Source organism: Dysidea avara, chromosome 9 (assembly GCF_963678975.1).
Source record: "Dysidea avara chromosome 9, odDysAvar1.4, whole genome shotgun sequence".
Taxonomy (NCBI): Eukaryota; Metazoa; Porifera; class Demospongiae; order Dictyoceratida; family Dysideidae; genus Dysidea; species Dysidea avara.
In genome coordinates, this window is record NC_089280.1 from 35,404,729 (window position 1) to 35,418,007 (window position 13,279).

The following is a 13,279-nucleotide window of genomic DNA, read 5'->3' on the forward strand; positions in this document are numbered from 1 at the left end:
ACAAAAAGTAATCACTAGGGTGCTATACACTGACCCCTCCATGATCAGACTCATATGAGGTGCCAAAATATTGTCAGATCAGTTATATAATAACAGATGTTGGAATATATATATATAATTAATATCATTATTATATTCTCCAGTTGTCAAATCGTTTTGCAGCTTGTCGTCATTTCTTGTGTTTTGTTAATTTTGTATGTGTCCTGTCCGTTAAACTTGTTCTCATGTGCCGCAGTATGCCGTATGTGTGTATGTACTTGCTATATGCCTTTTGTGTAACCATGTCTTTTGACAAAAATGGATAATCTAATCTAGTCAGTAATTGAGCAATTAAACTATTATACCAAGAGCGGTTCAAAAGGCTCCATTTTGTAAGAGCCTTATTTTCATGATTACCTGCTGACAAGTTCTTCTTACATTCAGTAAACTAGATCCGCCCCACTATTAATCTTTCGATACCCTGCAAACCCTGCTAGATCCACCCCATTATTTTAAAAGTTTGGATCCATCCCCTGATTTCTAATGCAGCATCAGTAATTTAATTGCTTAATTGGTAACATTTCATCTAATCAAAATGCTATCTTAGATCAGTACTGTTCGGTATGACACCTGTATAGAAGTCAAAGTATACAAGTTTTGCACTATATTATCACTAAGAAATAACCCACAAGCAGGCTACTGAAAGCTTGTATAGAAACTTAACACTATCATATACACTATCTCTTCATGAATGGTCCATTAGAGGTTTCATATACAGTGTATATACCCTTAAATTTTCCAATCTTCTGAGGATCAATGTATAGTTAGCTATACTATATACTGAATTCTTTTTGCAGCCTAGATGTTTCCGCTGCTGCAAGCTTACACCCTTAGTTTTTCAGAGAGGCAGGTTTTCTGACAGGCTGTTAAATATGAAGAGTGCAGACAAACTGACAGACAGATAGACTGAAATCTAGACTTTTGGTCAGTGGATAAAATAAACAGATTTTTATAATTAGTCAAAACCTAAGATGAGGGGGTGAGGAGCTAGTTGAAAAAGTAAACTAAATTTGCATTTACGTTTGAAGAGCTACGTATGTGTGACTGTGTGTTTGTACTCTATAGTCATAATTGTCCAAACAGTTACAGTGAAGAGAGGGCTTCAGTAGGACAAGTGTCATGTAGGGGAGGTCATAGCTACTTCCTAAGGAAACTTTTAAAAATAGCTGTGACAACTTCAACCTGGAAGCAATTTGAGAGATCTAGAAGTAAATAGTCACCTTTTGGCCACAACTAGCCCACTATTTGAGCCCCTGCAGTGAGTGTTACAATGAAGGTTGTGTTGTTAACTATAGTAAAAAGCTTAATTTTTGGCTTTTTTGATGAAGGCCTACGTTAATTGCATATCAGTAGTCATGAGATGTTATAGTTAACTAATAGTTGGGTAGTTTGCCAGCCAAATGTCACTAAAAGTCGAGCAAGCTTTCAATGTAATTTCTTACCACTGTAACTTTGTACCCTGCTTTTTGTCTTGTCTACCTGTGACTGTTCTATTAGAGTATTTTGAGCTCTGCAAAAGATTTTACACCTGTTTTCCCTTCTGGATCCACCTCTGAGATATCAATATATGTTTCATGTCAAGTCATCATTATTACACTGCTTGTTTACTGTACCTAGTGCAGCAAAACTGAGCAGGAGGTGATTATTGATTATACACTTGACTGTTTCATTTGAGTATACTGACTGCTCTATTAGAACACCTTAATGCAGACTATGCACCCTGCTGAGTAAAAGTGGAGGGACTCTAACCCTTCTGCTATGCACAGCTAATGTATTTACCTTTACTACTTGGTCATTCTGTGCCACCATAGTGCATTCACATGATAAATTTTGTGCAAAATATGACGTGGATGGTGACAGGAAACAACCAATAAAATAATGATGGCCTTACTGTATACTTTAAATCAATACCCTACACTATTTTTGTACATTTGTGTGTGCTACTCATTTTTGGTGTTCCTGCTACAAGCCTAGTACATTATAAAGGAAGTCTCCCGGTAAACTCCTTCCCTATAATTTATTTCAAACCTATACACCCAAATTGTAAGTGATAATCTTTAGTAAAAATTAATGTGTCGCGATTACAATGATTAGGGGAATTAGCATCAACCACTGATTAGAGTAATCATGAATAAATCTGCCAGTAATAAATTAAATGACAATTGGTACAGGGGCGGCAGAGAAGGGGGGCAAAGGGGGCTGCAGTCCCTGTGAAAAAAAAATTATGAGGGAGCTTAGCCCCTCTAAAATAATCTGTAGCTGTGATGGAGAGCCTAGTTTAATAACATCATTCGAGATACTTTAATAGAGCAGTCAAGATTGAGATACTCTAATAGAGCAGTCACAGTATTCTTTGAGGAGCAGTGTAGCAAGCTACGTATGTAGTTATAAATAGTTAGTTGGTAGAGGACTATTGCCAGCAGGTAATGACCATTTTTTTTTGTCTTCAACTTACAACTAGGACATGGCATCACCAAGCTAGACCCCCAGCCCCCTAAATATAAGTGTCTCTGCCGCCTCTGATTTGGTACGCATGTGGTATATAATATTATGTGATCTGGTAGATAGTACGATAGTGTTTGAGTAGCAGTGGACGAGAAATGAAAAATTACTGTGTAGCTATTCTACTTTGGCTACTGTTGGCTTCTGTAGTTCTGTAGTTCAGTTCTTCTACTAGTACTTCTGTAGTTCTTGATATTGCTGTTGTAATACCATGTATTGATCACTTTGATTAGTCTGTTCATTGATTACTCATGGCTGTTAATTTCCCAGTCTAGACCTCATTGATAGCCTCTTTGTAGCTTTATCTCGGCTGTTGTAACTTTTTGATGACCATGACAACTACCCAGACAATCACAAGAACTTTTTAAATGATCAGAACTACTTTGTCATCTACACGCAATGACATCACTTGATTGACGGGCTACTCTATCTTTTAGCCTACACAAAGGACAGATCTGTACACGATAGACAGAATAGTACCAATCACATACTTGATTGATGAACTAAGTAAGGGTTGGTCTTATCTAAGAGATGGCCTCTGTTTTAAGCTCTACATGGCGGCTAGAAATCTTGTAAGGTACACAGTAGTTAGAGAAAATGTACACACAAAAATTATCACCACACACACACACACACACACACACACACACACACACACACACAGAAACCTACTAGCTACTAGTGGTGTGCGATATCAGGATTTTTATTTCGATATTATATCGATACGATATTGGGGTAAATATCGAGATTTCGATACGATTTTCGATAATTTTAATTGTGTGGTGTAATTGCGTGGGCGGCCTATATTTAAATATGTTTGAAATACACTTTGCATACAAACCATTGCATAAAACTAATAATAAGCCTAGAAAACTGGCAGACAAGTTTTTAAAGTGGCTAGATAGTACAGAACCAACCTTCATTTCTAGCGTGATTGTGCAATCACACACTAAATGCTGTAGATTTATCTATTTAATTTAATTTAATTTGTTTAATGCACATACCTCATAATTGAGTGTTGTGTGCATGTGAAAAGATGTGAACTTAAAATAACTGTTCTCTATAAAGATGAAGTGCGTGACAAAATGTGTTTAAGTCAGGTGCATTAATTAAGTTAGTAGGTAGTGAGTTCCAAAGTCGAATTGAATGTGGGAGAAATGAATGATAATATGAGTTAACTCTAGCAGGTAAACTGATGAATCTTTTAAGATAGCCCCGGGTAGATGACAATACTGGTTGGAGATCTTGTGAGAAGTCAATACAAATAAGGTTGTTGATAACTTTGCAAAACATAGTGATGATGGCATTAGTTCTTCTTACTTCAAGTGATTGCCAGTTTAATTGAGACAACATAGAGGTCACACTGGAGTATGCCGAGAATTTGTTGAAGACAAAACGAGCAGCCTTACGTTGGACCATTTCTAGTCTTGCAATATCAGTTCTGACATAAGGGGACCATACAGTAGAGGCATACTCCAAAATTGGACGTACGTAAGTGAGGTAAGCAAGTGATTTAATAGTAGGAGAGCATTCCCTGAGATTTCTTTGCAAAAATGCACGTGTAGAGTTTGCTTTATTACAAATGGCAACAACGTGATCATGCCAAGACAAGTTGTGAGTAAAGGTGACTCCTAAGTATTTGGCAGAATTGACCTTAGAGAGGAAATGACTGTTGATATTGTACGTTGAATTTATGGGGTTTTTCTTATTTGTTATGGTGAGGTTTTCACACTTCGTCAAATTGATTTATCGAAATATTCTTCGATATTTCAATAATTATCGCAAATTATTACCTTTTCGATTAAAGCAGTATCGAAAATCGATACGATATCGACAAAATTATCGCAGAATCGATATTTTTTCGATATATCGCACATCACTACTAACTACACACAGCACACAACTAAAATAAGGAAGGGTATCTCACTGGAAGTGGCTGTCTTAGATTGACTGACACTTAATACTGCTACTATTATGCACCTATCAATGTATTGCCCCACTACCCCCCCTCGGGCATATATGGGGCTATAGTGGGGATTTGACACAGCCGAATGTCAAATGCCCCATAGTAGGGCAAACCTATCGTGTCAAATCCCCACCGTTGGCCCCAGTTGCAACGCGGGATTAACTCGGGATTTGACATAGCGAAGGAAGTTACAACAAAAAATATTTGGGCACTTACTGAACGATCGTCAAATGCCCCATAGTGGGGCAGCAGTTTCGTGTCAATTCCCCCTGTAAAGCCCCACTTACGCCCAAGGGGGGGGTGGTGGGGCAATACATTGATAGGTGCATTATTAGCTATTGTAATTACTGCACATGTGTGACTCTAATATATTAGGTTGGTATTAGGCGCGAACACGTGTTGTAGCTTGTAGTTTCGTCTCTTCTATCTGGGGCCAGAATCGGTCGTTCTACCCTATCAAACCACTATACATCACATTGGTGCTGTGACGAAACATCGAGATGGAAAACATCCAACGTCTCCGGACCAGACGACGCGCTACCAAATCCAGTGTGACTAAACTTCTAGGGAAAGTTGATGGCATCCTTTCCGCCGATCTTGAAGGCGTCAACTCACAATCGGTCAAGGAAGCAGCGAAGCTGATGGCCGATACTACACTTTGCCAACTCAAGGCTAAGCAAGGCCTGCTGGTCGAGCTGAACAATGCAATCGCCGAAAAGATTGATGACGAGACAGACGAGCGTATAGCCAATTTGATTTAGACGAGCGTATAGCCTCTCTCACCGAGTTTCTACGGAAAGCTAGCCAAGCGCCACCTGCTAAGCCTACTGATGCTCATACCATACTACCAACCTCACCGCCGCCCACGGACTCCTCAGCTGTGCATTCTGATACTCAGCTCCCAGTGACAACTGATTCACTAACCTCATCGCCAGTTGTGAAGCCGACAGAGGATACCGTGAGTAAATCACCTAAGCCATTAATAGTTGTAGACACACACCATAACGTCAGCCGACTCCCAAAACTGATCCTGCCTACCTTTAGTGAGGATCCAATTCAATGGCAGACGTTTTGGGATTCGTTTGACGCTGCTGTACACTCGAATGTTGGTCTTAATGATGTGCAAAAATTTAATTACTTGCGAGCACAACTACATGGGGATGCTGCTAGTGTTATTGCTGGGTTTACCCTCACTGAAAGGAATTACACACAATCACTTGAGTTGTTGAAGGATAGATTTGGGCAGCCATATAAGATTATCAATGCCCACATGGAGGCATTACTCAACCTCACAAAGCCATCTAACAACTTGGCTAGTTTACAGGGCTTTCATGATACCATAGAAAGGCACATGAGGTCACTATCAGCACTTGGCAAGTCTCCTGAATCTTATGGTATGCTATTGACCTCATCCATACTTAGTAAACTACCTGTTGAAACCAAACGGCATATGGCACGTGAGCACTATGAGACAGAATGGTCCATTAAGGATGTGATGGCTGCCATTCGCAAGGAAGTCCAAATTTTTGAAATGAGTTATCAACATGGCGGTAAACCCGGCAATTACGACAGCTTCCCACCATCCACCAGTTCCTTCCACACAGCTACACACAAGGGCCACCACCATCGTGATGGTCAACAGAGGAAGGAACCTGTATGTGTCTTCTGTAAGGGAGGCCACAAGGCTGGTGTATGTAACAGTGTAACAGACCCTAAGGAGAGGTTATCAATTGTGAAGCGAGACAATTTGTGCTTCAACTGTCTTGCCAGGCACAAGGTGACACAATGCACCTCTAAGTTCACATGTAGAGAGTGCAAGAAGCGACACCACACCAGTCTTTGCCACGCCTTCCTTACAGAAACCACACAATCACAACCTGACCAACAGACCTCAGCATTACCCAATGCACAAGCACCTGCAACTGACAATGCTGCATTTACCACAATGACACCTGCTCCTCTCTCAGCATTATATACCAGTGTATGCTTATTGAAGACAGCCATTGCTGAAGTGTCATCAGCAACCACCACTACAGAAGGCAACATTCTGTTTGATGAGGGAGCGCAGCGCTCTTTCATCACACAAGCACTGGCTGATGAACTGTGTCTTCATCCAACCCACCGTGAGACTATCTCAGTATCATCCTTTGGAGGGCAGGTGTCCTCGTCCAGAAGCCTTGAGGTAGCAACACTCTTTGTACACACCCTGAACTCTGCTCGTATCCCAATTTCGGTCCTCATTGTTCAGCAGTTGGCAGCCCCCATCCGAAACTCAGTGCGTACCCACCTGAGTGAAGTTCCATATCTGAAGGGCCTCACATTGGCTCATCCAGTAACCGGGGATGAGAACTTCCAAATCTCAATTCTCATTGGGGCTGACCACTACTGGCGTTTCGTGCAAGATGAAGTAATTCGGGGTGATGGTCCCACAGCAGTTCAATCACGACTAGGCTACCTATTGTCTGGCCCACTTCCCTTACCTCAACCCATTAATTCAACTAACTTACACATAGCTATACTATCGTGTACCACAGAAACCAGTGACCTATTCCAATTCTGGAATTCAGAGTCTGCAAGCTTGTCACCCACTGCAGACACTCCAGATAACAATGTGTTCCTCCAGCAATACATGAAAAGCCATATCACTATACGATCAGATGGTGCCTATAGCTTGCGCTTTCCCTGGAGAGAGGATCACCCTCCTCTCCCATCTAATTATTTTATCTGCTCGAAACGAACTAGGTCCCTAGCACATCGATTGTCCAAAACACCAGAGCTACTGAAAACATATGGAACCATCATTAAAGATCAAGAACAAAAAGGCTTCATAGAAAGAGTAGAGAGTGGCAGTCACACACATAATGTACACTACATTCCCCATCATCCAGTCAGAAAAAACTCGGCCACCACACCTATCCGAATAGTGTACGACTGCAGTTGCAAACAGTCTCGCAACAATCCTAGCCTTAATGACTGCCTTTCAGCAGGTCCCCCGTTCCTCACAGATCTTTGCACCATTCTTCTCCGTTTCCGACTACATACAATTGTGCTTTCAGCTGACATCGAGAAAGCCTTTCTCCATGTGTATTTAGACGAATCAGACAGGGACAGTACACGTTTTTTTATGGCTGTCAGATCCCACTGATGAGAACAGCCCCTTTGTGATCTATAGATTCCGAGTTGTGCTATTTGGAGCTACTAGTTCTCCTTTCATGCTGTATGCAGCACTTAGCTTCCACCTAATTCGGAATTCCTCAGCAATATCACAGGATCTACTTCACAATCTTTACGTAGACAATGTTGTGTCTGGTTGCCATAGTGAGGAAGCTGCACACAAATATTTCATTGAGTCTCGTTCAGTACTTGGTAGTGCAGGTTTCAACCTACGCTCCTGGTCCTCAAACTGTGATTGCCTTCAGCAGGTAGCATCACAGCACAAGGTTGCTGAACCAAGCAACCCAGTCAAAGTACTAGGAATGTACTGGAACACTGAGAGTGATATGCTCTATGTCTCCCCCAACCTAGACACAAAATTTCCACCTACAATGACTAAGCGAGAGGTTCTCAAGTGGTCATCAAGCATATTTGATCCATTGGGACTACTATCACCTGTCACGATCTCCGCAAAGCTCTTCCTACAACAGCTATGGCAAGAGCATTTAGAGTGGGACACTACACTTGACTCCAGTCTGTGCACTCAATGGATCACCATTGCTGCGAACATTGCACAAGCCACAACTCTGTCCTTCTCCCGCAAGTACAATATTGTTTTTCCAGTACCTCAGGGTGTTTCCACTAGTCTGCATGTGTTTGCTGACGCAAGCTTAAAGGCCTACGGCGCAGTTGCCTTTATCCAACAAGGGCAAGGACCAGCCTCAATACTGATGTCCAAGACTAGAGCTGCACCATTGAAGCAGCTAACCCTGCCCAAATTGGAATTAAATGCAGCTGTACTTGCGGCCAGGCTAGCTCACTTTATTATGAAATCCCTGACAATCAATGTGACTGTTCATTTGTGGTCAGATAGTCAGATAGTTCTGCATTGGATTAATAGCCAGAAACATTGAAGCCATATGTAAGTCATAGGGTTGCTGAGATTCACTCTGTTTCCAATAGGTGGAAGTACTGTCCGTCTGCAGAAAATCCAGCAGATCTCCTGACAAGAGGGATAACCTTTCAACAGCTCAGCTCATCTACCATGTGGCTACAGGGACCACCATGGTTGTCATCTCAACAACGTTGGCCAGTCTGGGACCCTACAGGAGTGCTCCTATCACAATCAGAAATTGACTTAGAAGAAGCAGATCAAAGCTCGCACACCGAACAAGATGAAAGCGACCCATCAGTTACCCTCCTGAACATCATAGATATCAAGAGGTACAGTAGCTTAAAGAGATTGCTTTCAGTAACTGCCTATGTGTTGCGCTTTGTCAACAATACAAGACATCTCCTAACTGTCAGCACAAGGTATCTAACCCCAGCAGAGATGTCTACGGCAAACCTGAAGGTCCTTGAAGCTGTTCAACATGCAGAATTTCCCAGAGAGATCTCTAACTTGACTTCAAAATCTCGACGGCTCCCACTGGTAAGACAGCTCAGGCTATTCTTGGATCAGAACCAGCTGATTAGATGTGGTGGGCGCATCCACAATGCCCCACTTTCAGAGCTTACAAGGTTTCCCTACTTGCTGCCATCTAAACACCATTACACAAACCTTGTGATCATACAAGCACACATAATACAACGTCACGGTGGCGTGAACTCCACCCTGACGGTTATCCGGCAGCAGTACTGGATACCATGAGGAAGACAGCGCATCCGCTCACTGCTCCGGAAGTGTGTAATCTGCAGAAAGGTTTCATGCAGACCATATTCAGCGCCAGACCCTCCACCACTTGTGAAATGCCGAGTCAATATGGCTAATCCGTTCGAAGTCACCGGAGTGGATTTCACTGGTGCGCTGTACGTCCGGAGCAGTGAAGGTGAATGCAAGGCCTACATTTGCCTCTTCACCTGCGCTGTTTCCAGAGCAATCCATCTGGAAATAGTTGTTGATCTAACTGTTGCGTGTTTCTTACAGGCATTCCGTCGCTTCGCCAGCAGAAGATCCCTGCCAAGATTAATGCTCTCTGACAATGCCTCCACATACTTGGCTGCGGCCGAGGAGCTCAAGAGCCTATTATCATCTGAGGAACTGGCTGAGAGTCTTTCAAGGAGAGGTGTTGATTGGCGTTTTATCCCCAAACGTGCCCCCTGGTTTGGGGGATTTTGGGAAAGATTCGTTGGGCTCACGAAGTCAGTTCTGAAGATATTGGGCCGCAGTCATGTCACATTGGACAGTCTCCAGACCATAGTGGTGGAGGTAGAAGCTGTGCTGAACAACCGTCCGCTAACCCATGTTTCTGCTGATGTCAATGACATAGACCCCATAACACCATCCCACCTCCTATATGGCCGACCCATTATCTCCCTGCCTTATCAGAGAGTAGAAGATGATGAGATAGATGACCCAACATATGGTGATGATGCAGACATTAGGAAGAGGACTAAGGCTCAAGCACTGCTCTTCAAGCATTTTTGGACCAGATGGCAGAAGGAGTATCTGACCTCGCTTCGAGAATTCCATCGCTCAACAGGCAATAACACACAGATGATAGGAGTTGGTGATGTTGTCCTCATCCACGATGATGCTCCCCGGATTCAGTGGAGACTAGGTGTTGTTGAATATCTTAACAAGGGCAACGATGGAATTGCTCGTTCTGCAAATGTCAGGACATCCACTGGTCAGACAAATCGACCAATAACTAAGCTCTATCCTCTTGAGGTCACAGCAGCAGAGTTGCCACAATCAACACGTCAGGATAATGTTCAAAACAAACAGCCCACTGTAGAAGAGATGTCAAGACCAGTTCGTCGAGCAGCAGTGAAGGGACGCCAGAGGGTACAGCAATGGACTGGTGCTCTTTGTGCCCCCCCCGGAGGATGTCTTAGATTGACTGACACTTAATACTGTTACTATTATTAGCTATTGTAATTACTGCACATGTGTGACTCTAATATATTAGGTTAGTATTAGGCGCGAACACGTGTTGTAGCTTGTAGTTTTGTCTCTTCTATCTGGGGCCAGAATCGGTCGTTCTACCCTATCAAACCACTATACATCACAGTGGCACCTCTAGTCTGTTCCCAAAATAAAGGTGGGTTGACCTTATCAACATCAATATGGGCAACCAACCGGTTCTCTATCATCAGTAGAGGGTAGTACTGGCTGTATAGAGTGGTTTCATGTGATGTCATAGAGTGTTAAATTGAAATGTGTGGCAAAAGCACATGCATTTGTACAGGTAAAGTGTATATTATATTCTGCTACTCTAGAAACAGACAACCTAACAACTATGGTAAGGTAATCATGTGCCAGTTGGTACTAGCATCCTTCAAATATGATTGTTGATGTCTGTTCAATGATAAACGATTCTTTACCCTGGTTAATTTGCTGTCCATGCTTCTGTCATGGCAATACGCGATTATTTTGTATTGGCATTACCATGCAAAGTACCCTATTTGTAGCATGACATAATTAATTTGAAACTTTTAGTAAATGTTTGATCCATAAAAGCATGTAGTAGCGATATTGGATTTAGTTATTTTTAGGATTACAGATGTTGAGCTGGTACATACAGTGTGTGTACATGCACATAAACAAACAGTAATTACACCTATACACATAGCTGCATAAATTATACTAAGTAGCAAGCTGTAAGTTACAGCTAGTTAAAGCACCGCCACACACGTGTACGGAAAATACAGTACAAGGGGGCATGTCAAGAGGCTAATACAGCACGAGGCAAAGTTGAGTGCTGTATTTGCCTCGAGACCCCCCCCCCCCCCCTCCCCCTGAGTGCTGTACTTTTCGTACATACAAGCATAGGCGGTGCTTTAAGTGTTATATTGTACTTCCTGGTTGTCTGGCTCGAAGCAGTTTTCTCTAGTACTCAAACCGCTGCGAATTTCGGTGATCAGGATATCAGATATCAGTAAGTGTTTATTTAATCTATTTCTAGTTGTAGAATGAACTAATAAGATTTGTTTGGCTAGTTTTAGCGATTTACAATGTCACGCACATGATCAATCGTACTATCTTAGTGGAGTTGCGTTTAAATAGCTTCATGATCAGACAATCAGTAGGTGTTTATACAATATATTTCTAGCCATAAAGCAAACTGATTGGATTAATTTGGCTGGTTTTTAGTGATTTACAGTGTCACGCATGTGCTGTCCCATTGGGTTGTTTTTGTAACATTCCTTAAATAAACTCTCTGCATAGCTGTACTGTATTTGCCCAAGAGTGCTGTATTTGCCCAATTAAATGCATAACTGTACTGTATTAGCCGAATTACCTGCATGAGTATTCTGTATGCCTTCTGCAGCTAATTAGTTAGTACTGTATGAACAATACAGTACGCGGCATCACTTTGATCCTTCCACACAAAGTACAATCCCCTCGGTCTGCTGACCCTCAAAATGATATCACTCCGAAATTATCCTTCTTGGAGTGGGGCTGAAAACCGTGATAAAGATTGATATACTCCAATAGAATGCTCAAATACCCTAATAGAGCAGTCAAGGCCTTCATAAAAATGTGTTCCTAAAAGTAGTAAAAAAAGAAAAGAAAAGTTGCCTACAGCAGGAATTAAACCAGGTACAGTACTTCTTACTTTGAGAGTTGGTGTCTTACCACTGTACCAAGATGTTTCCAGGTGGCTAAAGGCTGTTTTGTACTGCTTATAAGTGCTATATGTTCATTAACCCTGCACAACCACTTTGCCAAAAAAAACCAAAAGCTTTGCCAAAAGAGACTGCAAACAGGCTGTTTTAAATACTTTTGACTGTTTCAGTACCTATAAAAATGCTATAAACTAAGTCCGGTGAACTTTGAGACACTAAAATGATTACAGCTTCTGGGGGACTGCACCCCCCAGACCCCCTGCCAGAGACTTTATACTCTGGTCAGCCCCCCTCACATCAACTACTTTCTCTGCCAACGCTCAAGAGTACATTATAACTGCTGGCCACCTTCAGAACCTCACATTCCAAATTTCAGCAAATGCGATCGTGAAACACAAGCCCTCAAGGTCACTTTTTTTTCTTCATACCTTTCCAGAGACCTTCTGTTTACCAGCATAAAATACAAGTGTGCAACTCAATTGTCATGAAGTTTGGTACACATTGCAGTAGTAAGTCTGGTACGAATCTGATGAATATTCAAGAAGTTATGGACAATTATTTGCATAAAAAGACTGACTATTTGTCAAGCCTGCAGGGTAAACCGCCTAAGGCAATGGCTTGAAAATGCATTTTGTGGTTTACCAGAAATCACAGTGAGAGCTACAGAGTTAGAAGGAAAAACAAGCAATATGTTAAATTGTAGTTTCAAAATACTCTAATAAAACAGTCAATGAGTAGCAAAATGTGCATAAACAACATTGACAAAGCAGTTGTCCAAAACTCAAACCCACAGGGACTTACATATACATACCTAATCCGAACTGCTGTTGTTAGCTGCTCAGCTTACTTAATTTCTACCTTATAAGTGAAACTTGAAACTTCTAGTTTAAATCTACAAAAATTTAATATCAATTTCATTGATCTACCAATGGAAGTTCTGTGTATGTTCTATTAGAAGTCCTCAAAAAATGTGCACTCTATTAGAGTACTACAACACGCACACACACATGCACACACCCACACACACATGCACACACCCACACACAC

The 13,279-nt window shown here is 41.8% G+C and overlaps 1 protein-coding gene and 1 long non-coding RNA gene across 2 annotated transcripts; one reads left to right on the forward strand and one right to left on the reverse strand.

Annotated features, from left to right (window-relative positions):
- Positions 1-2,595: 2,595 nt before the first annotated feature.
- LOC136266127 (uncharacterized) lies at positions 2,596-3,135 on the reverse strand. Its single transcript, XR_010705923.1, has 2 exons — positions 3,033-3,135; positions 2,596-2,979 (listed from the first exon to the last, which is right to left on the reverse strand). It is a non-coding gene; the product is annotated as an uncharacterized lncRNA (long non-coding RNA).
- Positions 3,136-5,263: 2,128 nt separating this feature from the next.
- On the forward strand, positions 5,264-10,582 carry LOC136266125 (uncharacterized). The gene is made up of 2 exons (XM_066061091.1): positions 5,264-5,465; positions 9,588-10,582. The coding sequence occupies exon 2, from the start codon at positions 9,630-9,632 to the stop codon at positions 10,512-10,514; it is 885 nt and encodes a 294-aa protein (XP_065917163.1). The 5' UTR covers positions 5,264-5,465; positions 9,588-9,629; the 3' UTR covers positions 10,515-10,582.
- Positions 10,583-13,279: the final 2,697 nt, after the last annotated feature.